General features: G+C 39.1%; 1 protein-coding gene across 3 annotated transcripts; it reads left to right on the forward strand.

Moving 5' to 3' along the window:
• Positions 1-27,865, forward strand: LOC137950033 (uncharacterized). 3 transcript variants are annotated; one of them, XM_068796379.1, is made up of 9 exons: positions 1-160; positions 476-960; positions 1,384-1,676; positions 1,821-2,070; positions 2,187-2,352; positions 2,428-2,530; positions 18,081-18,209; positions 27,039-27,272; positions 27,349-27,865. In XM_068796379.1, exons 2-9 carry the CDS (start codon positions 735-737, stop codon positions 27,625-27,627), a joined length of 1,680 nt encoding a protein of 559 aa, XP_068652480.1. In that variant the 5' UTR covers positions 1-160; positions 476-734; the 3' UTR covers positions 27,628-27,865. The 3 variants fall into 3 exon arrangements, with proteins under 3 accessions (XP_068652480.1, XP_068652488.1, XP_068652497.1); XM_068796387.1 differs by having other exon boundaries at positions 1,387-1,676; XM_068796396.1 differs by having other exon boundaries at positions 2-160; positions 27,057-27,272.
• The last annotated feature ends 121 nt before the right edge of the window (positions 27,866-27,986 follow it).

Consider the following 27,986-nt stretch of genomic DNA (forward strand, 5'->3'; position numbering starts at 1 on the left):
ACAAATGGACTCTGTGTGTTCCATTTGAAGCTTTGATCGGAACCCATTTTGTCAATTTGATGTTTTCTTTTTGTGGTTTTTAATTTCGAGACTTTTCTCCGTTCGCTGATGAGGTTTTAAGGAGTCTGCTCTTCGCCATGTCATTTTACTACATGTGAATGTGAGTTTTTCATTCTGAAGAAGTAGTTCAGTAATAATTGTTTTCTTTTCAAGGCCGGAATAAATGGTTGCTCTGTGTTCATGTGATTCTTACCTTTTAAAAAAAGGCTTACTGGTGATACTACTTGCGGTAGTTAAATTTAGGTGCGGATGTAGGAAGTTGATCATCATCACCATGTATCTTACTTAAACTAGTGAAATATTAAAGCCAGAGAAACTTTTGATGCATTCTGAATTTACAAATGGCGTCACTCACTAGACTCAGCTTTATTTTTATGATCTGAGCTCCATTTCATGTGATTTTTGTAATTTACAGTTGGGAAGAGATGTGGCGGTCAACTGCTAGAAATGCGTCTTGAAAGTGGGCTCCTGCGTACTTGACAATGAGCTCTATCATTTTAGAACGAGAAGAAGCACAACCGAGAAGTACACTTGCAAACAAATACAGAGTCTACCTCGAATTTGATTGCCGCTTGCTGTTAGGGCATGGTTGAAGGGAAAGGACTGGTCGCAGTGATTTTCATCTGCAAATTTTGATCGTATTTGCATGTGACTGGAGCAGCCTAAGCGGAAAAATGGAAGCATCTCCTCGGAAGACTCTCGAGAGAGTTATTTCTCAGAGAGCCATCCAAATGAGTAGTTCTCTTCCCTGTCAAATTTACGTCTTGGGTTTCTTTTGTGGTGTCTGCGTGACGTATTTCTCTCTGGCTGCTCTTGGTTCCTTCAAAACGGTGGAGCTAGGGGCCGTTTACTCTGCCCCAGCGGTACCATATTCAGATAATTCGGCAACAATTGATACTGGTAAGAGACAAATTACGGTCTTTTGTTGTTTCCTCTGATTTCTGATGTATTGTATGATGGTGCAAAAGACAGCCTATTGAAATCAAACATCCCGTTGTAATCAATGTTTTACTATTTTCTGGGTCTGAGAATCTATTCTTTTGATTCTGGAGTGTTTTTGTCTTCTTTTCTTTCTGTTTTGATTTCGAGATATTTCTTTGTTTTCTTTCCTGCTTGCTTCATAGTTTTTTTTTTCTTTCTTTCATTACCTGAAGTATGTCCTGTTCTTGGTAATGAATTCCCCGGCTCAGTATGCATCACAAGCTATCTTGTTTTGGAAGTAGCTTGTCAATCAATTCCTATGTTTTGCAATTTAACTAATGCAGTTGAAGTAAATGTAAATAGTTGTTGATCATGCTTTTTGTTAATGCGCTTTTGGTTCAGAAGATGATTGGAGAGTCTCTTTCTTATATTCTGCTTGGAGTGCCAAGTTGAATGCATCAGAAAACCAAATGAACAAATCAAATGTGCCCGATGCTCCTCATCTGGAGGATTGCGAACTGATTGCATCGCTGAATCAACGGCTTGATAGTCTTGAGGAAAATGGAACGTTTCCTCCTTGGACGTTATGGAAGGGGCAGTTAGGCTTAAAATTGTTACAGAAAACTCCTGGAACAGATAAAGAACAGAGGAGCTCGGGAGTCTCCCCTAAATCAGAAGGGGCTTATCCTCCTTGGGTAAGTGAGGATGTTGGCATGAACAGATCTGGTCTCTTGTGTTACTGGCTAAAGCTTACGATGTTTGTGCTTTCAGTATGAACAAATTCAACATCCTCATTCCTGCAAAAGTCTGACATCCGAAATAGTACTGATTTTTTGTAGGTTTTGGGATCAGATGAAGATAATTTCCCATTAACAAGGACAGTGCAACGTGACATTTGGCTGCATCAGCACCCCCCAAACTGCAGCAATCCAAAGATACGGTTTCTTATTGCTGACTGGGAGATGCTGACAGGTTTTGGAATTGGAGCTCAAATTGCTGGGATGTGTGGGCTACTTGCAATCGCTATTAATGAAAATCGTGTTCTTGTTACAAGGCACTTCAATCGGGCTGACCACAGTGCTTGCAAAGGTATATCACAACATATACCCCAAATTATTTTGATTTGGTGCCTTTCGAGGTTGGGTATATTTTTTGTGTGTAATCAGTAGAGACTATTTTTTTGTACTGAAGGAAATGATTGACAGGTCCTTCTCGATCCCGGTGGTCTTGCTATTTCTTTCCTGAAACATCTAAAGAATGTCAAGATCGGGCGTTAGAACTTGTAACAAGACAGGAGGCTTGGGTTAAAGGCATTGTGACTCGGAAAGAGAATTACACCTCTAAAGAGATATGGGCAGGAAGGATACCAAGGTATAGTTGTCACATTGAACTGGTTCTTACAGAGTTTTACAGTGGAGATTATACCACATCTTAAATGTGTTGTAGAGTTTGGGGAAGTCCATGGAGTTACTTGCAACCAACTACTGATATAGATGGGAATTTGGTGATGAATCACCGCAAAATGGACAGGAGGTGGTGGAGAGCACAGGTACAAACAAGATTACCAGTTAAGGTTATTCTCATATTTAATAGTTTAAGAATACTAATATTTTTTAACTTCTTCCCTGAAAATGAACTACTGATGTGAAACTGACAGCTGTTTTAGACGTGGGATAATAATAGGGAGCTCATGCAGAGGCATCTCAAGTTTGTTTTTAATTCCCAGTTATTTGAAGACCAGTAAATATTAGGTTAGAAAAGTTTAAATCCAATGAATTTTTTTAACCTTTTAGTGTCCGATTTCTCTCTCAAAAAATCCTGCTTAAAAACATCTGGTTGGAAAATTTTAACCATGTATACATAGACTGCAAATAGAGACTACTTGAAACAGGACTTGATCAACCACATCGTACTCCTATGTGAAGTGCAATTTAATACTGAAAAAGCGTAAGATTGAAGAGTATAGAGAGAAGAAATAAAAGGAAGAAGGTGGGAGAGAGATGATAGAAGAGAGTTTAGAAAAAAACTCTCTTTGGGGTCCTGCTCGACCCCCATTTTCTTTAATAACTTAAGTTTAGGGATAGTTACGGGTTTACCCTCCTACATTTAAAACTTAATTAACCCCTTACATCTCTCTATATACATACTCAAATTACATCAAACATGAACTAGAGATAGATCTAAACATATAGAACAATATAAATATCTACTCAAGAGGTTACAGGTATTGTAAAAACATAAAACTACTCTTCAACTATTTTTCTAACACTCTCCTTTAAGCTGGAGCATATATATCTACAAGTCCTAACTTGTTACAGAATATATCCAAATTCATGTTTACCCAAAGATCTAGTAAATAAATCTCCAACTTGATCACTAGATCGAACGTAAGAGTGACAATTCCTTCTTCATCATTGCATCTCGAATGAAATGTCAATTTAACTTCAATATGTTTAGTTCTTTCATTAAATATCAGATTCCCTACAATATTCTGACCATGATAGAATTTCTGTCAAGTTTGGACCCAACATAATTTGCATCCGCGAAATCTTCTATTCTTAAATGATCAAAGGTTTAAAGAATAACCCCTTTCTAGGTGACCCATTTAAATATCTTATATTCTCTGTGCAACCTCTAGGTGAACCTTGTGAGGCAATCCATAAACTTACTAACAACATTGACAATGAAAGATATGTTAGGACCAGTCATTGTGGCATATATGAGTTTGCCAATTAATCAATAGTATATTGTCTTTTTTTGTTTATAGATCATCATCTTCAAACATCCAAGACAAAACTATCACAGTTCGACCTCCCTGTTGTTGCTCTCGACGCTGATAGCTCGCCATTGTCGTTCCCTTAGAGGTAGTGACAATTCAAGCAAAGGTCGAGATTGAGGTGATGGTAAAGTCCGAGAGGAAATGTGTCCATTGTGGACAAAATAACCTTTACTTTAATAGATGCTGGATAAAATTTGGAAACCTGCCTGGGCTAGCAGCCATGAGAATTGTTACAAGGTGGGACTCACCATGATCACACGAGTTGTTGGGACCCACCATGATCACGTGAGGTGGCATGATGAGTCATCACACAAGTTGGCATCCTTATCACATGAGTTGGAAGATTTTGCAATCTTCCTTGATTAATGTAATCGATTTATCTTCCCTTGATTTATATAGATTTGGATAATCATGATTGATGTAATTAGGGATATTAGGGATCATATCTTATCTCTAAATATGTAATGAAAATAGTATAATAGGGGTCTTGGTTGAAGGATTCAATCAAGCTCTCCACTTCTCAACTCGTGAAGAATCTCTCTCTAGCCTAAACTTTTTTTCTCCCTTTTCTCTTCTCTCCTCTCTACTCGAGCTCTCTCTCTCTCTCTTTGCTCTTTTTTTTCTCCCTCTCTCATCTTGCTCGAGGTTTCAATCATGGGATCCTAAATTCAATATGGTATCAGAGCATCAAATTTAGGATCCCTACATCAAAAGAATGCTCTAAGAAGTTATGATCAAAGCTACTCATAGAAGGCTCTTTGTGAAGCAAGATTGAAGCTTGTGAGATAAGTTTTTCATTCTTGTTATTATTACTTCATGCTCTTGGTTTTTGGATCTTTAGAAGATGGTTCAAAAATGATTTTATTGTTGTCTTTATCTTATGAAATTATCGAGATTTATGCATCTCGGATTAGAAGAAGTTTACCAAGGCAGTTTTGTCGGTTTGCAAGTTCTTGGCTGAAAATCGGTTTATGTTGAGATTTTCTGCATAAAAGGTTATAATTTTGTGGGTGGCTGATTGTTCTTGGAAAATCAAACATGGAATATTGTGTTTTACATAAAAGAAAACCAACACAAAATAAGAAAGGAAGTGTCTAGTTGACGCCAATCCATTTGAAGAAAGATTGTTGTTTTTGAAGATCTTACAATATCTTCTTGATTAGGCCTGATTTTGTTTGATTTTTTATCAATTATATTTTGCCTAATTCATGAGGAACTAAATATATATTGGTTTATCCCAAGCTGGAGTCAAATATATTTTGGAATGATCTTGGAAAGATCTAATTCGGAATTGCAACCTTACCTTACTTGATCTCATGCTTATTGATTAATTTTTGTTATTCTCTACAATGAAGACTAGAGAATTAATTATATAAATTTTTGGCCAGCAAGTTGATTGGCTTAAGAGGGTTCCCTCCTTGCCTAAAGACTTGATAAGGTCGGGTTCTCCTCCCATCTACCTGAGCTAGCCTTGGCTAGTCTTGAATCTCCAAGCAACTTACTTAGGCTACTTCAAATTTGAGTACATTATTACCCTTGAATTGCCTCTTATGGCTTAAGAATACATGAGTAACAAGAATGATATTCTTAAGATTACTACCCTACCTTTGCGAGGGATATCAAATTTCTTGAGCTGGTCCACATCGGTTCGACAATTCCTTATAACATGGGATCTACTTGGTCACTTCACCAAATTTGGGCCACCCATTGATGAAGCAGATATTGCTTATGTTAAGTGGTTAAAAAATGACACTTGGTAATTAGTTGGCTCATCAACAACATGGAAGAACCTGTCTCCATCAATGTTATTCATCTTGACACCTCCAAACAAATTTGGGAGACATGTGTTAAGTTGTACTCTAGCTCTGACAACTTACACAGGCCATATGATATACTCCAAAGAATGTTCAACACTAAACAAGGAGAAAGTATCCATGAATATTTGGCTCGTTTTAGAAGCTTTTTCAAGAATGGAAGCTAGCTCAGCCTACCTCCACCGATGTCTCTGTCCAAGACAAGCAGAAGGAAGCCTGCCATTTGCCTAGCAAACATTTAGAGCCTTTGCTATTCCCACTTTTGATGATGTATGTGTCACATTACTCCGCATTCCAGACTCTTCTTCTCCTTCTCCTAGGGAAGTGTCATCCGCTATGTACTCCTGGCATAGGGGATCATCAACCGACCGCGGCTGAGGCCGTGGAAGAAATTATAGAGGAGGACGAAGAAGAGGTGGAAGGAATGGTTTGTCGGAATAGACGACAGAGAATTCACCATGGTTACACTATAGATCAGTGTGTTAAAATCCATGGCATATCGGATTGGGTTAAGGCTAATCAAGCCTCAGTAAGTGATACAAAGGAGGACTAGTCTAGCCCATTAATAGAAAAGAAAACCCTTACCGATGATGAGTATGACTTATTCCAGAAAATGAAAACACTGATGGTCTCTCCTCAACTGCTACTGCCACCACCGCTTCAGGTGTGCTCTCTGCCACTTCCAAGCATCTCACAGGAAACAAAAATCTACTCCACTCAGTTTCTCCTTGTCTCTCGAATAAACTTGTTACCATAGCTGACGGCTTCTAAACTAAAGTTCTTCGGAAAGGATCTACCTCTGTTACACCATCACTTCCACTCACAGATATTTTTTTTCCTACCTTTCCCTTGAATCTTTTATCTGTTAGTCAGCTAACATAACATTTTAATTGCTCAATTACCTTCTCACCCACTTCTTGTGTGTTTTAGGATCTTATAATGAAGCAGGTGATTGCTGGAACCCGTGAATAAGGGGGGCTTTACTACTTGGACGTGCCTCAAATAAATGCTGTCTCAACTAAGAAACTGAGACAAGTCTATGGCACAATCAGTTGGGACATCCATCCGCACAATCTCTTCATTTTCTTTTCCCTACCTTTAAGGATAGGTCAAATTTAAATTGAAAAGTATGTCAACTAAGCAAACACCAGAGGACCACATTGTTAAGTACCTAGCCAATACTACCCAAAAGACCGGCCTGTTAGGAGTGGAAGGCATAGGTACTTAACCCCAGGACCATAACAGTACACCCACCTTCACAAGCCGATGTCCATGGCGGCTTAACACTTAGTGACGGGGTCCAAGTCAGGAGCCCATACTCCCTTACGGAGCCCGCATCTGGGATTCGCGGCCGCCCACGCCAGGACTCCCCTCAGGGATTCGAACTCGTGATGTAGTGCCAGCTCTGATACCAGATGTTAAGTACCTAACCAATACTACCCAAAAAATTGGCCTGTTAGGAGCGGAAGGTATAAGTACTTAACCCCAGGACCATAACACACATACTCACCTTGTCCAAAACTTAAAAGTGTCGCTCCTTTTTCATTGATCCACACAGCTTGAGCGTCTCAAACATTTCCCGATTCAAGTACTTTATTACCTTTATTGATGATTTTACTCATACTACACGACTATTTCATTTTAAAGAGTTTCTTTTTAAAGAGCGATGTGAAATACCATCCATATCTAAATCCTTTTATGCTATGGTTGTCACTCAATTTGGTTAGAAAATCAAAGTACTTTAGTTTGATAATGCCAAAGAATATACTTCCAGAGATGTTGATTGTTTTTGTCAAGAGAATGACATTATCCATCAAACATCTTGTGCCTACAGCCCCCAACAGAATGGTGTAGCAGAACGGAAGAACCGTCACCTTCTTTAGGTAGCTTGCAACTTATTGTATACCATGAAAGTCTCATACTTTTATTGGCCGCATATCATCCTTACTGCATGCTTTCTTATAAATAGGTTACCCTCTTCCATTCTCGTTCTCGGTCATAAATCCCCATTTCCTTATTGTTTCCATATGGTGATCCCTTTTCGCTTCCCTTAAAAGTCTTCGGTTGTACATGCTTTGTTCATATTACCTCCCCACAATATAGTAAACTTGATCCAAAATCTGTCAAGTGTATCTTCTTAGTATACTTTCGCACGCAGAAGGGTTATATTTGCTACAATCCCACTCTCCAAAGATTACTTGTATCCAGGGATGTAACTTTTTTTGAAGACTCTTCATACTAATCTGACAATGCTCCTCCAGGTCTCTCTTCTGTACCAGCCTCTCCTCGACCGGTTGTGCCCTGTGCTATGAAAATTGTTCAACCCCCTGAAGCGCTGGCTGACACGACACTTGCGGAGTTTGCGGATCCCATTGAGGTAAGTCCATCTTTTCTTGTTCCTTTTGGACCACAATATGATACTCGACCCATTGCCTTAAGAAAAGAACCCAGAACTTGCACTAGGCCCTCTACTTCTCACCCAATATCCAATTTTGTGTCTCACCATCGTTTATCCTCTTCATGTTGTCAATTTCTTATGTCTATCTCCTCCATTTCAATCCCATAGTCCTATCAAGAGGCTCTAAAACATCTAGGGTGGAAGGCGGCAATGGATGTGTTATGGTCCTGGGTTATGTACCTATGTCTTCCGCTCCTGACAGGCCGGTTTTTTGGGTAGTATTGGCTAGGTGCATAACATTTGCTATCAAAGCTAGCCCTACGTCGCGACTTCGAATCTTGGAGGGTGTGGAGGGGGCGACCTAGCGGAAGGGGCGACCAAAGTGTGCTTCCCGTACCAATGGGCCACCATTATAAGTGGAAGGGGCGACCTGAGTGTGTTCCCGCACCATGGGTTGTCGCTAGAGTAGGCCGTCGCAACTGGGCCGCCGTGGACGTTGGCTCTCGCGAGCGTGGGTGTGATGTTATGTACCTATGTTTTCCGCTCCTGACAGGCCGGTCTTTTGGGTAGTATTGACTAGGTGCATAACAGGATAAAGAAATGCAGGCACTCTATGAGAGTCAAACATGGGCTCTAGTTCATCTTCCATCAGATAAAAAACTTGTCAGCTGTAAGTGGGTTTTTACTGTTAAACACAATCCGGATGGGTTAGTTGCTAGCCTTAAGGTCTGCCTCGTTGCTAAAGGCTATACGTAGCGTTAAGGGATCAATTATGAGGAAACATTTTCTCCGGTGGCCAAAATGAACTCGGTACGTATTTTATTATCTCTTGCTGCTAATTCTTCCTAGCCGGTCTATCAGCTTGATGTGAAAAATGTTTTTCTCAATGGGGATGAAGAAATTTATATGCAACAACCAACTGGATTGGTGGTTGAGGGAGAGTCGGTATGTCGATTGAAGAAATCCCTTTATGGTCTGAAACAGTCTCCTCGTGCATGGTTTGATAAATTTAGCCAAACACTCATACATGCCAAATTTCATAGATGTTCCGTAGATCACTCTATAGTTCTTAAAGACACACCTAAAGACAAAGTAATTTTGGCCGTATATGTTGATGATATTATCTTAACCGGTAGTGATCCCAAGGGCATTTAGGAAACCAAGGAAAAGATATGTGAAGAATTCAAGACAAAAGATCTTGGACTAAAATACTTTCTAGGTATTGAAGTAATACCGTCCAAACATGGGATTTTATTATCTCAAAGGAAGTATGTCCTTTATCTACTAGAGGAGACAAGAATAATGGGGTGTAGACCAGCAAAAACCCCTATGGATACCAATACAAAATTATCTGCAGGCACTGGAGGAGATGTGGATATCGGAAAATATCAAAAACTTATGGGGAAACTCATTTATCTCTGTGTAACAAGGCCGGATATATCATATGCAGTAAGTGTTGTGAGTCAATACATGCATAAACCACAACTTACTCACTGGCAAGCACTAGAAAGAATATTGCGATATTTGAAAGAAGCTCCAAGAAGAGGGTTTCTCTATAAGAACCATGGTCACTTCAACATAGAAGGGTTCTCAGATGCAGATTGGGCCGGATCCTCGGATGATAGAAAATCTACTTCGGGATATTGTACAGTGGTTAAAAAAAAACTTGGTTACATGGAGAAGCAAGAAGCAGAATATAGTTGCAAGGTCTAGTGCAGGAGCAGAATACAGGGCCATGACACACAATTAGTGAGCTTCTATGGATCAGATCCCTTCTCGCTGAACTGGGATTCTATAAAGAAGGGTATGGATCTACATTGCAATAATCAGGCGGCAATACATATCACCTCAAATCTGGTCTTCCATGAGAGAACAAAACACATTGAAGTAGACTGCCATTTCATACGAGAGAAATTCCAAGCCGACATATTATCTCTCAAATATATCTCCTCACAAGGGCAAGTTACAGACATTCTCACCAAACCAGTCACTCATAAGATCTTGTCCACCATCTGCAGCAAACTGAGCATTTACAATGTTTTCTCACCCCCAGCTTGAGGGGGAGTGTTATAAGGTGGGACCTACCATGATCACACGAGCTGATGGGACCCATCATGATCATGTGAGGTGGCATGATGAGTCATCACACGAGTTGGCATCCTTATCATATGAGTTGGAAGATTTGGCAATCTTCCTTGATTAATGTAATCGATTTATCTTCCCTTGATTTATGTAGATTTGGATAATCATGATTGATGTAATTAGGGATATTTGGGATTCTATCTTATGTCTAAATATGTAATGAAAATAGTATAAATAGGGGTCTTGGTTGAAGGGTTCAATCAAACTCTCCACTTCTCAACTCGTGAAGAATCTCTCTCTAGCCTAAACTCTTTTGCTCCCTTTTCTTTTCTCTCCTCTCTACCTGAGCTCTCTCTCTCTCTTTGCTCTTTTTCTTCTCCCTTTCTCACCTTGGTTGAGGTTTCAATCATGGGGTCCTAAATTCAACAAGAATAGTGGAATAATCTTAGAGGTTGTTGATTTTGTCGCATCAGGGGAAGCTGATCAGATACAACAACAATAGATTATGCAGCGTCTAGCCCAGTTATCAGTTGGCTCATCCTCAACACTTTTGGTTCATGCTCCTACTCCTATTGCTACTCTGGCTACTTCAGGTATGTCTGCTCCTCATGTATCCTCTTCTTCTACTTGGGTTATTGATTCTAGAGCTACTGTTCACATGTCAGGTATGTTATCCTTGTTTTCTAAAATGAAAGAGTCATCACATATAAAGAAAGTAAATTTAGTTGATTGTTCTGTTTCCTCAGTCCAGGGTGTTAGTACTATTATCTCTGCATTGTTCGTGTCTCTTGGGCCAATTAACTAAGTCTATGAATTATTCTCTGACTTTTTATCCTACTCATTATTTATTTTAGGACCTTGCGAAGAAGAAGACAATTGGTTCCACACGTGAGAGAGGTGGTTTGTATTATTTGGAGAGCCACTTGCTAGTTAATACACTACATGCACTTCATACATCTGCTACCCCATTCCAGTGGCATTTGCGATTAGGTCATCCTTCATCGGAAAAAAACTGATTCAAGTTTTTCCAGAATTTCCTTCCAATCTTACACTTCAGTTCATGTCAGTTGGGCAAGCATTACAGGAGCTCCTTTCCAACCTCACATCATAAGACAAGTCAACTATTTGAGGTTATTCATTATGATATTTAGGGTCCTTGTCTTGTAACAAGTTTGTTTGGCTTTAGGTCCTTTATCTCATTTATTGATGATTTTAGAGAGTGTACTTGGGTCTATCTCTTTCAAGAGAAGTCTGAAGCTTTCGATGTATTCACTCTTTTACAATGAAATAAAGAATCAGTTTTCAGCTTCTATCCGTATTTTGCGTACTGACAATGGTCTTGAATTTATGAATAATAAGTTTGATAGTTTTCCTCAAAATCAAGGGATCATTCATCAAACCTCAAGTGTGTTTACTCCACAACAAAATGGACTCGCAGTGTTAAAATCGTCATCTACTAGAAGTAGTTTGCACTATGATGTTACATATGAAGGTTCCTAAGTACTTTTGGGGTGATGCAATGCTTAATGATTGCTACTTGATCAATAAGATGCCTCATCTCTTCTAGAAAGTAAAATTCTTATTCAAATTTTGTTGCCTTCAACTCCATTGTTCTCAGTTTCACCTCGTGTCTTTGGACGTGTTTGTTGTTCTCATGTTATGGGATCATCCAAAGATAAGTTATCTTCTTGTGCAATTAAGTGTATTTGTCTTGGGTACTCTCGTACACAAAAGGGGTACAAGTGTTTTTGTCCATCTACTAGAAAACATTTGTATCCGTAGATATCACATTTTTTTTAAGATACTCCCTTTTTTGAGTTTACTACTCCCATTGAAGTACCATCTTCTTCCTTAGTTTTTGAGTCAGTCATTCCCTTCCGGTTGATGTTTTTCTTGAACCCACACAAAAATACCACTATTGAGAAACCCTTGCAGGTATATCAGCGTCGATAGGTGCTTCCCTCTCAACCAACGACTTCCTCTCCCCTGCAGGACCATGACTCATCTTCGTTTTAGGATCCTTAAGTAAGTGATGCACTACCCATTGCTGTAAAGAAAGGTGTTTGGAAAGGTACTTGTCATCCGTTGTCTCATTTTGTGTCATATGATCATTTGTCTGAGAACTACAGAAAGTTTGCATTGTCTATCTCTACTTGCACTATTCCTTCTTCAGTGTAGAATGTTGTCCTTTCCATAATGGAAGCAAGCCATGGATGCAGAGATGGTTGTTCTGTTATAGTGAGGAACCAGTTAGTTATGTGAGTCTCCTACAAGTCCTATAGTGGTTGGCTATAGATGGGTGTATTCAGTTAAAAATTCGGTTGAGAGGTATAAAACTCGTTTGGTGGTCAAAAGATATACACAAACTTATGGTGTAGATGTGTGTGAAACTTTTTCTCTAGTTGCTTGATTATCTTTAGTACTAGTATCTATTGTTGTTACTCAGGGTTGGTCCTTATGCTAGTTAGACAAAAAATATTTTTCTGTATGGTTACCTAGAATAAGAGGTCTATATGGAGCAACTTACAAGGTATGTTGCTCAGGGGGAGATGCACAAGGTATGCATACTTAAGAAAATAATCTATGAGCTGAAACAAAACCCTCGTGCTTGGTTTGAAAATTTTAGTCGAGTAGTGATGTGTATGGGAGGTTCTAGGAGCCACTGCGATCATTTGCTGTTTGTCATGAAAAAACCTTCAGGGATCATAGTTTTACTTGTATGTGGATGATATTATATTGTTTGGCAGAGGTACCCCAGAAATTGAAGTTAAAAAACTACTTGCTACTCACTTCTAGATCAAAGACTTGGGAGCATTGAAATACTTCTTAGGGGTTGAAGTTGCAAAAAGCGAAGAAGGATTGGCTATCTCAAAGAAAGTATATAATTGATATGCTACATGAGTATGAATTATTAGGAGTTAAACCAGTAGATACTCTGATGGAAGTTGGACTCTATCTACAGGATGACCAAATTGTAGAATTGAATGATAAAACATTGTATAGGAGGCTGGCTGGGAAACTCTTATATGCCACAGTTACGCGCCCAAATATCTCTTTTGCAGTAAGTGTGGTAAGCCAGTTTATGGAACACCCTAGGAAGATTCATCTTGAAGCAGCTCAAAGGATTTTGAGATGTCTCAAAAGACAACCAGGGAAAGTCTTTTCTTTAGAAATAATGACCACTTGAAAATTGAGGCCCTTTGATGCAGAATATGCTGGGTCAAAGCTAGACAAAAAATCAAGTATGGGCTAGCTATGTCTTTTTGGGTGGCAACTTAATCAGTTGGAAAAACAAGAAACAAAATGTTGTAGCTAGATCCAATGCAAAAGTGGAATATAGGGTTATGACACATACTATTAATGAGTTCATGTGGGTAAGATCGGTCTCTAGGGAGTTAAGCTTCCATCTGAATGAAGCCATGACTATGTTTTGTGATAACCAGGCCGCTATATTTATTGTCAGCAATCCTGTTTTTCATGAGAAAACAAAACACATAGAAGTGGATTATCATTTTGTTAGAGATGTTGTGATGAAGAAATATGTGATCACCCTCTATGTTCGTTCGGCTAATCAACCTAGAGATGTCTTCACCAAGGCATTAGGAAAGTGTAAATTTATAAGCTTCTATGACAAGCTAGGCCTCATGGATATATATGCTCCAACTTGAAGGGGAGTGTGAGAAAATCAGCTCAAGGGTATTTTGGTCGCTTTACATGATTGGATATTTTATATTATGGCACTATCTTGTTCAGCATATTTGATTTAGTCAGCGTACAAATTTTTATATTCATAGGAAGAGTAGAATGAGAGTTATAAAGGAATAAGTGTTTTCTATGTAAGAGGGGCATTTTTATCATTTCTGTAATTTTTTACTTAAAACCAAATAAATAGCATTGAAGGTCATGCACAACCCCCAACACAGCTCATTCAGAGCTTGTGCCTCTTTTCTCTCTTCTTTCTCTCTCTCTCTCTAGAATTTTCATACTTTTCACACTGAAGTCCATTATTAGTATGAAAAATATGAAGACGGGCACCAAACTGATTCTTTATTTCATTGAAAAATGTCACAAATACATCAAAGACATCTGATTTCTCTCGTAGGAGATATACCCAAGTGATTCTACTAAAATCATCTACATAAGATACAAAGTATTTAAAACCAAATGGACTAGGCACTCTACATGGACCCTATACATTTGAATGTATTAGTTCAAAAACTCAAGTGCTACGACTACAATTAATAGGGGAAGTTGTCTAGCAATGTTTACCTAGTTGAGACGACTCACAATCAAAGGAAATATCAGTTAGCAAAGATGGAAAGGACAAACGGAGTTTAGCTATTGATGATATCACAACGCAAGTATCATAGGTATAAAGATTCTTTAGTAGTAAGTGCCACAGCCTTTGAAATAGATATAGCATCTAGCAAATAGAGCCTGCCCTTCTCATGTCTTGAACCAGCTATCCTCTTCGTCTAAAAGTCCTAAAAGACACAAAAGCCAAAAAAAAGTTTATAGAACAATTAAGAGATTTAGTTATATGACTCACAGACAAAAAGTTGAAAGGAAAGTTTGGAACAAAGAGAAGAGAACTCCTCAATATCTGAGGTGTGGTATGTACAGTACCCTCCCCCTGAAGCGGGGAGGTAGACTCATCAGTTAAAGTAACATGATGATAGGACTAATAAGAGTTAATAGACTGAAACAAAGAAGCCATACTTGGCATGTGGGTGGATGCTCTTAAATCGATGATCTAGGAAGGAGAATGAGACACATTCACTACAGGCATACATGTACTTGCCAATGTGGCCCATGCTAAGGAAGAAGTATCTGCTCAATGGTAGTAGGAGTGGTAGGTATGATGATCAATTGACCAAGCCTCTGATGTAACTATTGAATCTCCTTATGAGGATCAAAATAAGAAGACTGGCAGTCATAGTGGAGTTCACTCATGTTGGTTTGCCAAATTTCTCCCAACGTTTATCAGAGAAGTGGTTTATTCGGCCACTTCCTATCCCCTTTATCACTACAACTAGAGGAATCTCCACCACGATCTCTACTACTGCTCCCATAGCCTCGAGCCTCGGAGCAGTTGCATCAAAGAGTTGTATCCTTCTCACTTTTACTTGCTACTACGCCTTCTACTGGGATGACTCGGTTGAAGGCTTGCTCAAGTATACTCACATCATCATTAGCTGACAATTGTACCTGTATAGCATCATATTCAGATTCCAGACCATCTGTATCTGAATTTGGTTTTTCTCCTTTCCAATGTCATCAACATTCATAGTAAAAGAATGGAAGGTGCTGATTTCTTGTAGAACAACCTTCATCCTGGTAAAGTAATCAGTGAGTGATCTGTCACCCCTCTGCATATTGAAATATCGAACATAAAATTCATGTATGCGAGGCAAATTGCTCTCCTATGACAAAATTGAAGCAGTGTAGTCCACATTTTCTAGGCAGTCCCACAACTCAAGATCTGATCACTAAATTGGGACTCTATGTTGTTTACTAACCGAGTCATAATCTGATTGTTTTTGGTCTCCCAACCTTCATTATGGGACTAGGAGATCATCCCTAATGTATTTTGCCTTCCCTTTTGCTTTTAAAAACATAAGAATAGATTGGAACGAATCCACATAATTGGACCCATTCAGCTTATTAATCTGGATGGAATGAGAGTCTTTACTGTCTGAACTCTCAAGGGGCTTAAGGACAACAACATGTTTTCAATCTGCCTTTTAGTCCTTGGATTACATGACAATTGGACGCAAGAAGATGTTCTTAATCCAAAGAATCAACAACGCAAATCCACCCAATGAAAGACAAGTGAACCCCAGAAAACAAAAATTAGGGCACAAACACAACACCACAGGAAGCAATAACACACAATCCCTGATTCAGTCATTAAGTACCATAACATGCAGTTTAAACACCAACAATCATGAGGACATAGGCAGAGAACTGATGATGCAAGCATAGTAAGGGTTGCACAGGCAGGGAGAAAGCAAAAAGCTTCAATTGGAAACCCTTTAAGGACAGTAGGGTATGATAACTGCTCAAGTAGCAGTAGTGGCCATCAACCAAATGGTTATGTAAATAAAAAAGGGAAAAACTCTAAAGTTTACCTACCATTAGAGAATTTTTTTGAAGAACCTTCCATAGGGATAAACAAAGGGGAAGAGAGCTCAAGAGCTGTAGAGGAACTGCACAGGATCGTTTTCTATTGCTCTGATACCATGTGAAATTGCAAGGTTTAGAGGATTAGAAGGGAAGAAAGGAGGAGAATAGAGAGAGAAGATGAAGATGGAAAAGATGCATTAAAGAGCTGCGTGAATCCGGGGCTCAAAAAAGAATCAATCCCTTCCTCTTATCCATTCACTTAAGTGAGTTTAACATGAAAGAACAAATCTGCCCCTTGGTACAAAAAGACTTATAACTTAAGAAGTACATATCAGAATTAAATGAAACATGAAATATTAAGTCCTAATAAGCAGTCCAACTTGCTATAACCATATGGGCCTATATGAGATGATGAAAAGACCAAAATACCCCTACATTTGTGTTCTAACACTAATATTTCGTATATCTAATCAAGCAAAGCATTTAACTTAATTTTGATAAACATAGAGAGTTACTTCGGCAGGGTTTTCCTTGTGGTGTTCTGATGACTAGAATGACTGATGTCATAATATAAGATTTTATAAAGGCATTAGAAATTTTTTTTTCAGTATTGAAGATGATAGGATGGTGGACAAAAAAAAAATGATAATGAAAAGAATAAGAAGAAAGAAGGTTGAAGAGAGAGAAAGAGAGGGAGAGAAAGTGGAGAAGAGAAAATTTAGAAAGAAACTGAGATGGGGGAACTGGATGTCCCCCAACTTCTATTTATAGCTTAGGGTTGAGTGGGTTGAGTATAATTTACAACATTGCTCCTACTTTAAGTGAAGACCCTAATTCTCTATATCTCCTATTCTACATGTCCTCTTCACATGAAATTTGGTTCATAGACATAGTTTGACATGTAGAATAAGATTACATCAAGAAGTATAAATAACGATAAGGTAAAATAACCAAAATGCCCCTGTTTTTGTTATTCAATAGATAAAATAGAAAATTGTTTGTTTCTCTCGTTGTATTCATGTTGTTTGTCCCTTTAGTGGACCATATTTCACAAAGATCATTATCATCAGCCTAAGATATTATCCTCCAGAGAAATTTTTGGCGAGTCATGTGTTTTGTAGTTAGTGATTTTCCCATTTTGAGACGGCAAAGAGTATGAAATTGCATTTTTTTTCACTAGATGGTTTCTGAGATCCTTGAAGCATGACCAATTATTCCAGATGTAGAATGCAGTATAAAATTCAGGTATTAGCTCATTAATTGTGTTATCATCATTTTTTTGTTTTTTTGCATGACAAGTACACATGCACACACCACCCAATCAAACATTACATCATCTATGTATTGCTAAGAATTCTTATCACAGAAGGGCCAACCTAAGTAACTAACTGCTTTATATTAGGGTTGTAGCCTCCTTCCGTCAGACCTATGGAGTGATAAATCAGTCAAAGTCATATATTACTAATATGAGCATATAGATCTGGCTATGAAACTTCTATGTGGTTTCTTCTATTTTCTCATCATATGGTGTTATTTGTAGTCAGCTACATTAAGCCATACTGATCCGTATATGCTCTTTTTATCTTCGTGAGTATGTTTATTATTTGTGCCAAGTATTTGGCAACCAATATGTTATTTCACAAACCTATGATGCTCTCCCCAGAAAGCTACCCTTCTTCTGTAAGTAAAAATTTGCGGCACTTTGTGCCTTTCTGTGGAGATCTTTTCAATTTTTAAGGCATCCGAAATATTAGATAACTTGGAGAAGTTTTTAGGGGATGTTTCTTGACAATACAAGCATATTTTCAGTTTACTCATGTTTATCTAGCTGTGCTTCAGATATTGTTGACTGCTGTACAATGTTATTTAGGTTATACTAAGAGCATTTCTCCTATTATAGGCTGTGCGCTATCTGATGAGATTCCAAAGTCTGTACACTTGTGGTCTGCTAAATATTGCTCGACATGAAGCATTTGGAAAGAAAGCTGCAAAGATGGTACTAACAAGTCTTCGTGAAGAATGGCCAGAGGTCTGTCGCTGATGAATAACATTTTGAAATATTCTCAAATCCAAAAGCCATTTATAATTATTTTAATTACTAGATAAACTATTTGTTTTTTACCATAATGAGATGCTTTTTTAAGCTTGTCAATAGCATGAATAATAATGGCAAGAAGTCCCATTAGTTCTCATTGATCAGGTTGTTAGTCTGCTAGGGCACCATGTAGCTAGCAAAGATAACAGCCATTCAACCAGCTTGTTGTATGGGCGCTTAGTTCTCTGTGACTGGCAGCTTAATCCCATACAAAATAACCATATTAACCTAGTGTTCATTAGATCATTGTTGCAAATTTGGTTAATGTACATGTATCCTTGGAAATTTGATCCTACTCAATGCAAGGGTAGGATGTAAAGGTGCTGTGCCTACTAGTGGTGGTCATACTTGAACTTGGCTTCTTATCCTGATCATGACTTGGATTTCATCTTAAACCATCAATCTTAAGATCAGCATGGTGGGGACTTTACCCATTAAACAAGCTGCGTTTCAAGTTAGCTTGACTGGATTTAAGAAAATAGGCTTGTTACTGTTCAATTGCAGATTAAGCTTGATTCAAGCTCAAGGCCCTGGTTTTCAGTTCTCTTTAAAGGTGATTTTCAACACTGGGCAATTGATTCAAGCTTATCAATGTTGAGGCTGTTTTCTTGGGGTTGTCTAGAGCATGAGTTGGTCTTGACCCAAGCCTAACCAAATAAATGTGTTTAGAACCGTATATTAAATTTAAATCTTAATATGATCAGATTGCATAAGTTTCACAACATACTTGTTAATGTTAGGTCCAGGTCCATCTCTAATTGATTATCTGAAGTTAGGAGGCCTCTTTTCCAGTACTGAGTACAGGATTTCTTCCCTTCATGTATTTATGAATTGCTTCCTCTCATGTGAAGCCCTCTTTATGGCTCTACATGTAGACAATTTGGGTGGACGTCGATTTACAGGAACCACCTCTAGTACCATATTGAGGTTGGGCCCAGGTTTATCCCGAAGTGATAGTTGAAGTAAGGACATCTCTTTCCAAGTAATAAACACAAGACTCTTCTAACCCTAGACCCATATGAGACTATTCTTAACAATGAAACCTGCCACTGCAAATATTCTTCATAATTCAGCTTATTGACTGCTGCACATGCTTGCCTAAGCTCTTCACTTGGTTTGACAACATATACAACAAGAAGGTTCAAACCAAGCTTTATAAAACCTGCACCACAATTATATAATATACTGAACATGAAATAAAATATAGAACTTTCTGTCATTTGGCACTCTGCCTATTTTAAATCATGTGGATAATATATCAAAATGATATTATAGTAATAATGCTACCAATCTACTTTATCAGAAAATAATTTAAATAATCATTTATTCAGAAGCCCCTACAAATCATTGTCTGCTAGAGTTTAGCTGATTTACAAAACAGATTCAATAGGAAAGCTTGTGCTCAAGCTAAACTTATTACAGTAAGGATCAGAAGGGCCACTTGACACTTGATTGACTTCTGAAGACCCTCATTGGGTTGCTTAGCAATGTATATAGGTAGCTGATGCCACCTAATTTTTGTTAACTAGGGTGATGAAAAAGTTGGTGACAGTAAATGCATCTTCCAACCATAATTAAGAAATCTAAACTTAACTACCCGAGCCCAATCCTAACACCATGCGGAACCGGATCTTCCTGCTCCTCCAATTCTGGCCACCTATCACCAAAGGGAAAAGAGTGGTCTCGCCCGTTGCCAATCAGGGACTGGTTTGGCCAACAGCACCCCCCTATCTGACCACCTCAAGTCTCCCCTCCCTCCAAATGAAGGATGGCAGCAGAGCTTCTAGCTGAACGAAGTCGATATGATGAGGAAACTTGGCAAAACATGATGAATCTGGCTCGCCTCTTGGACGTGGCTTTTCATGGTCAGACTCCAGGACGGAAACCAAGACGGACACCAGATTTGGGAGTTCATCAACTCAATTCTAAATGATCTTGGCCTCTTGGAATGTCTAGGGAGTAGGATCTTCACGGAAGCGAGCATTAATCTGTCGCCTCCTATCACAATACAACCCCTCCATTGTGGTGCTCCAAGAAACTAAATGTCAAAATCCAAGCGACAGCCTCGCTCAAGACCTTTGGAACTGCCCCTCGCTGCAATGGTTGACTGTAAACTCCATTAGCCTCTCCGGTGGAATCATGATTCTGTGGGATAGCTCTCTTTTCGACGTTGTTAACATCAGGCACGGAACTTACTCGGTGGAGATTCATTTTCGAGATCGATGCTCTGATTCTCAGTGGTGTCTTACTGGAGTTTATGGCCCCAATCGATATCGTGAAAGGAGGAACTTCTGGGAGGAGCTTTCTAACCTTCATCTTCAGTGGTCTCTCCCGTGGTGTTTTGCGGGAGACATCAATGCAATCCGTTTCTGTGACGAGAAGCAACCTCCAGCTACACACATCTCATCTTCTATGAGGGGCTTTGTTGATTTCATCGGTAGTAGTGATCTTGAAGAAATCACCCTCTCCGGGAAAACATTCACTTGGTCTAACGGGCAACAACTATCCTTTCAAAATTAGACTGTTTCTTGGCAGACTCAAATTTTCTGTATCTTTATGAAGATGTCTCTGGGAAAGTCCTCAATCGGGTAGGAATTCTCGTATCCACTTCTTGTGGACGATGGGGTCCTCCCCCATTCAGATTTGAAAACACCTGGCTCTCGGATCCTGATTTTGATGCGCTCTTGAAAAATTGGTGGTCCAATCTTCTAGCTTGGGGTCGACCAAAGTGGTCTCTTCCGATAAAGCTCAAACTCCTTAAAAAGAATCTTAAGGATTGGTCCTTCCAGCGTCGCAAATCTTCCAAAGAAAAGAAATCCTCTCTCCTCTCCCGTATCACTGAGTTGACTCTTCGGAAGAACAAAGGTACCTATCTCCATTTGAATTTTCCTCTCGCCTTTCTCTTCAAAGGGAATTGCAAGCTCTCCTAGTTCAGGAAAGAATCAGTTGGAAGCAAAGAGCCCATTTTAAATGGCTAACGGAAGGAGATGCCAATACAAAAATTTTCCACTCCCTCACTTCGACGAGGAAGAGATCCAACCGAATTACCTCTTTATGCATCAATAATGAGGTAACGTCGAATAGGATCCAAATTACTAACGAGCTGCTCAGTTTTTTTATAGATTTATACACTGATGATTTTATTAATCGGCCCAAGGTCCAACAGCTTCATTTTGGGCAGCTTCCCATCTCTGCATCATCTATCCTTGAAGCTCCTTTCTCTCATAAGGAAATTGAGAAGGCAGTCTTGGGCATGGCTTGTGATCGTGCCCCGGGACTTGATGGTTTTAATGGTGAATTTTATCATCGTGCTTGGCCAATTATCAAGGGAGATATTTATAAGATGGTTGAAGGTTTTTTCATGACATCTCCTTCCTCAGCATGGGAGCTTCTTTTATCTCACTTATTCCCAAGAACAGAAATGTTGAGACCCCTGGTGATTCTCGCCCTATCAGCCTGATTTCAAGTTCATACAAGATTGCTAGACTCCTTGCAAACAGGCTCAAAACAGTTCTCCCCCTTGTCATCAGCCATGGCCAGAGTGCTTTCTTGAAGGGCAGAAACATCTTGGACTCGGCTATGGCGGCGCACGAGCTGATCGATAAATTTTCTCGCTCGAAGGATCCAACTTCTATGCTTAAGTTGGATTTAGAAAAGGCTTTTGATCGGGTAAATTGGAGTCTCTTGGATGACATCATGCGTAGGATGGGCTTTGGAGATCGTTGGAGATATTGATTTCAGAGCTGCTTGTCCTCCGCCTCGTACTCTCTTATCTTAAATGGAACATTTTGTGGTCGCTTTAATGGATCAAGAGGATTAAGACGGGTGATCCCCTTTCCCTTCTTCTCTTCAACATTGTGGCTGAATTCCTTTCTGCCATGCTTGTTTCGGCCAAAAAATGTGGACTGTTACATCCAACCAGCAGCTCCTCTGCTTTCAACATTCCGGTGCTACAATATGCAGACGACACTTTGATTTTTGGAGCTAGAACGTTGGATAACATAAAAAAAGTCAAGGCAGTTTTGGGGCTCTTTGAAATCTGCTCAGGTCAAAAAGTCAAATGAAGGAAAATTTCTTTGATTGGGTTCAATATTTACCCAAAATATCTCTCAGAAATGGCGGAGGTGCTTGGTTGCGGAATCTCATCCACTCCTTGCACTTACCTTGGCCTTCCTCTATTCACTGGTCGTATTTGCAAAGATCTTTGGAACCCAGTCATAGAGAAGATGGAAATACGGCTTGCATCATGGAAGGGTTGTTTGCTTAGAAAAGCAGGAAGGTTGACTCTTTTGAAATCATGTATCACTGGTATTCCAAACCACTATCTTTCCTTCATGCCTTGCCCTGCCTCTGTTTGTCAGCAACTTGATAAAATGAAGAAGCGTTTTCTTTGGAGAGGGAACAACCCTGATTTCAAGTACCATTTGGTCAACTGGGAGGAAGTTTGCCTCTCGAAGAATTTTGGAGGTCTCGGAATCTGGCTTTCCAAAGACATGAATAAGGCCTTGCTCCTTAAATGGATTTGGAGACTCAATTCAGCTCCTCCAAACCTCTGAAAAAATATGGTGTTTTCAAAGCTCGACATCTCCTCTAAGTGGTGGACAGATGGGGGAAACAGAAGGAATTTATCTCCTATTTGGCGGTCGCTCTATCTCCTAACTCCTACTTTCTCTGCTGCAATCCGATTCTATGTGGGAGATGGCCATCATATCAGATTCTGGAAAGATTGGTGGTTGGGTGATATGCCTCTTCAAAACACTTTTCCGAGCCTCTTTAGAATTTCAACATTGAGGAATAGTACCATTGCTGAAGTCGCTAATAATGGGGGATGGAATATTCAGCCTCGTCATGGCCTATCTGAGTCAGAAAGTCTTGAAGCCAGTCGACTGTTGGACGCTCTGCAGCCAACCAGATTCCAAGCTAACAATACAAACAAATTGATCTGGTGGCCAGATAAAAGTGGCTCTTTCTCTATCTTCTCTGCTTCTCTTGCTATTCGAGGAGAGATCACTCGGGGCCCCAAGCATACAGTAGAATTCACTTGGCGCCTTAGTGCCCCACCAAAAGTAAAATTCTTCATGTGGAGTGTTTGCCGTAATAAGATTCTCTCTGTTGACAACCTCAGAATTCGTGGCCACCTCGGAGTTAACCCCATATGCCCTTTCTGCCATGCAGAGGAAGAAATTGTTAGCCACCTGAACAGGAAGATACAATTCTATCTTCAAAAGATAACAGTCGGAAGATAGCAAAGAACTTGGATTAAAAACAGTAACTGACGTGGAAAAATAGAAACTCTCTTTCCAACATATTAAATTCAAAATACATAAAGTTAGTGGAAACCAAATCCATAAACCAAAACGCCAGGGCAACAAAGATAGAGTAAAAGATATGATAGATTGATAATCATGTTGATCATCCACCAAGTAGTCATCTACCGAGCAACAGTAAACAAAATAGAGAAGAAGATGATTCTCAGAATAAAACTCTGTCAATATATAATATGCAATATTAAAACCTTAGTATAGATATGAAAACGTAAAGCAAACAACGGGTATAGAGTCTAAAAAAAAAAAAATAGATACGAACCTAAACTGCTAGTGATAATAGTTCATAAAAGAATCACATTATCTCTATGGGTTGACTGAATCAACTCACAAAACATGCTCTGATACCATGTTGACTTTATGGAAAAGAGAAAAATTTCATTCACTTCATGTAATCAGAGTACGTGAACCCCTATTTTATAATAGAGGAAAGTAGTAGAGTCCAATTACAATTAAACTACCCTTGTCCCAATTACACCCAAACTCTAACACTTAAATATAAGTCATAGGATAATTAAATAACTCAACATAAATAGAAGACTAGCACAACTAAAACACCTTTAAATTGAGACTCTTCTGTGAGACTCTTGTAAGACTCCACCATATAAATTCCGGCTCTGTGAGATTGCTTACCGTGAGAGTCATGTAAGAGGCTTCCATATCTTCTCTTCAATAGGGTCAAAACCCATTACTAAAAGATGCTAGAGGTCGTCAATCAAGAGAAAATTCATTTTCTAGAATTGGGGATGCGAGTGACTATCTCCAAGAAGAGTCGATGCTCCTATACTCAAATCCTTTATCTTGATCTCAAAAGAGCTTCCTATTGTCTACCCAAACACAAGGCTAATAGTGTCGGTGAGTGATTGTGGACACACGTCTCCAAGGTTGGTAGGCGAACTCTCCTTGACATATATGTTGTGTCCATCCTTGGGAGTGACCAAAAGCTCATTAAGCTCACATAATGTGAGGGATATAGAAATACTCTAAACATAGGTAGTGAACTTGAGCTCTCCATTTTCAAGCTCTTCTAATTCAAGGTTTGTATAATGTACTTTGACAAGATTTGGGTATATGCCAAGATGACCCTACAAAAGGCTGGCATAAGGCCTAAAAACCTCATCAAAGTACTCAACCTCTTTCCTACATAATCCAAGGTCCCTTTCTCTTGGGAGATTTGGACGTCGATTCTTAGCAAAATTGGTCTCCAACTCTGCTTCCTTGAGGACTTGACAGCCACCTGTCGTATGCTCGTTGGGATCCCTATCCCCGGTCTTGGGAAATTGATGATATATACTTTATCCACATTCATCCCTTGGGGACTTTGGCTAGAGCGAAATCAACGAAGATTCAATGCCAAACTCAGCACTCAAGATAGAGTTATTGAAACCATCTCAGGCAATATTACAACTTGGCTTCATCCTAGAAAGGCCTTCTCCCCTTTCTCTGGATCATCCATCAGGAATAATTGGAGAAGCCTAGCTCAGCTTCACCTCTCCTCGAAGCCTCCTGTCATCTGCGAATGGACCCCGCCTCCTGCCGGAGTCCTTAAGCTGAATTTTGACGGCTCTTCTCTTGGTAACCCTGGCTTAGCTGGCTTTGGTGGCATGATCCGTGATTCTCTTGGGAATCAGATCGTCTCGTTCTCTAGGCCGCTTGGTGTTGCAAACTACACGACGGCTGAGCTTCAAAGCCTTCTCAATGGGCTTCGTGTTTTTCGCGATCATTGCTCCGGACCTATCCTGATCGAGGGAGACTCTAAGGTGGTGATCGGTTGGTGCTAGAATGCCTCTACTCCTCCGTGGCGCCATTGGGATGCCTTTTTTTTAAATTTTGGATAATGTAAATCTCTTTAATTGTTTATGGTTTCTCATTCCGAGATCAACAAATTCTGTGGTTGATGCCCTAGCCAAGCAAGGAGCCTCCTTGCAATCTCTTGTTGTCAGGAGTTAGCTCCTTCTGTTCTCTTAATAAATTCACATTTCATAAAAAAACTATAGATATTGGTTGAGGTAAATCAAAGAAGTCCGACTCTCGGTCTTGACTTGATTCTGAACCAGATTCTATTTTTTTTCAAAGATGTATCATCTGAGTCCCTCAATTGAGCAGGTGTGTGAAGAGACCCCCTAGCCATGTTAGTATTTGCTAAAAAAATTCTTTAACTATAAAAACATCATTGAAGATGCTGTCAGAGTCTTTTGTCTTGAATCCTTAGATTCGAGTGAGTAGGTGGGTTTCAAAAGGGTTTTCAGTAATGCACATTTTTACAGATTGCATGGTACTCATCAGGTTCACAAACTTCAGGTTGAATTATTTGTGAGCACAACATAAATCTGACGAATTAATTGAAATCATGGTTAGTTATCCTTGAACTGATTATTTTGTTGTAGAAATCAGCAGATTTTTTTTTAATTTTATGAAATAAGACCCTTTGAGGAATATGGTTTTCTTGAATACTGCAAGTTGGTCTGTTGAATTTTCTGCTAGTACCAAGCTACTGCAAAATGGATGTTTTGCTAGAGGATAGGACCAGGCTCAGTAAATCAGCCAGGAAAAAGTAAAAAGGAAAGAAGCAAGACAATAAAAGAATCGATTTTATCCTAGGGCTAATTGATTTTGTTGACTTCGGTTACTGCCAACCGACCTAACATAACCCTCCATTCTCGTATTTTAGGCTGTCATGTGATAGAAGATTTTATAAGATCTGAAGTGAGTATCCATTTGGCATGTTCTGGTCAAGTTGGGTTTGCGTTGTAATTGTTTCCGATGGAAAATAGTACTGAAAAGTTTACTGTACTTCTTAACCTTCATACTAGGGCTGTAAATGGTTGAAGGCTTAGAATGTGTAACAGTTCTGAGTCCACGATACTTATTTCCTAACAGCTGTTTCATTACCTGATTATATAACCGATCACCTGTGTGTAAACAGGTAAATAAATGGTCGTAAAGGTCTAAAAAAAGATATGATATGAAATCATAAAAACAATAGCAGCAGACCTTTAAGATAATAGCAAAAACAATAAAACATGTAAAAAATGATTTTAAATATATAATTAAATTATCTTTAGTTGAACACTCTTTGAAAATTAAGTCATCCATTACTCAAGGATGGGTCTCACTTACATATGGAGGGGATAAAGTAGCAAAACTACCCTTGGCTGTATCCAGGTAAATGACCTTTATCCATTTGCACTTCATTTAATAAGCAGTATCTATTCACAATTTTACCCTAATGAGTGAGGATCTTGTTATGCATGTATTAATGGAAGCATTGAATGGTAGAACAAATGACTGGGAGAACATCAGTCCTACTTGCTAGGCCATAGACTACTTGCCTCAGTGTTTAAAGCGTTATTATTTTGCTCTAGAATACCAGTCTCTTCCTTTTCTGGACTATGTAAGAAATTTGTTAGTTAAACTTACAAATTTCTGTGTCCTTAAGTTGTCCTCTTCAGTACAGGCACCTATAAGCAAGTCCGAAGCTGATCTTGAGCGTTTTATATGGTCTACTCACAAACGTTGGATACCTAGACCAATTGTAAGCATGCATGTAAGGATGGGTGATAAGGCATCTGAGATGAAGGTGGTTGGTTTTGAAGAATACATGGTTCTTGCTGAGCGTGTCCGCAAGCGGTTTCCAAACCTCAACACCATCTGGCTGTCTACAGAAATGCAGGTAAATCTTCTACTTTAAGACACAATTTATTACAGAGGATCTGCAAACTCAACACGAAATGGGACCTTTCAAGCAGGGAGTGATAGATCAAACAAAGCTCTATCCCCATTGGAACTTCTATTATACAAATGTGGCACGTCAAGTTGGAAACATGAGAATGGCTGCTTATGAGGCTAGTCTTGGCAGGGAAACAAGCACAAATTATCCCCTCACAAATTTTTTGATGGCCACAGAGGCTGATTTCTTCATTGGTGCATTAGGATCCACTTGGTGCTTTCTCATTGATGGTATGAGAAATACTGGAGGGAAAGTGATGTCTGGATACCTTAGTGTTAACAAGGACCGTTTCTGGTGAAGCATCCCTGCTTTCGTGAAAATATGTACAGTCAAATATAGTATAAATTTTGGTATAGTGTGTATTCTTGTTCATTGCCCTCCTTTGATACGTGCAATGTAATATAAACAGGGCAAGAGAGAAACATCCTCTACGAGTAGTAATTTCTTTTGAATTTCTTTTAGAAGTTTGAGCATGTAATTCATTGTATATATATAATTTTCAGACCTGGGCATGTGTGATGAATAAAAAAAAAAAAGACTGGTAATTATTTCCTCCATCTCCTTCATAATAGATCATCTTGTGTCCTAAGAATAAGTACTAAAGTGGACATGAACTTTAACAAAGGTAAATGATAGAAAATATGGGTGATATTTAAA

The sequence above is a fragment of the Aristolochia californica genome, unplaced genomic scaffold (assembly GCF_029961685.1).
Source record: "Aristolochia californica isolate CCGP_79_NKW_82.1479 unplaced genomic scaffold, dmAriCali1.0.hap1 SCAF_1, whole genome shotgun sequence".
Classification (NCBI taxonomy): Eukaryota; Viridiplantae; Streptophyta; class Magnoliopsida; order Piperales; family Aristolochiaceae; genus Aristolochia; species Aristolochia californica.

Coding starts and splice junctions, on each gene's coding strand:
- LOC137950033 (XM_068796379.1), top strand. CDS start 735: ATGGAAGCATCTCCTCGGAAGACTCTCGAGAGAGTTATTTCTCAGAGA. Junction 961..1,383: donor TTCGGCAACAATTGATACTG/GTAAGAGACAAA, acceptor CTTTTGGTTCAG/AAGATGATTGGAGAGTCTCT. Junction 2,353..2,427: donor TGGGCAGGAAGGATACCAAG/GTATAGTTGTCA, acceptor AATGTGTTGTAG/AGTTTGGGGAAGTCCATGGA.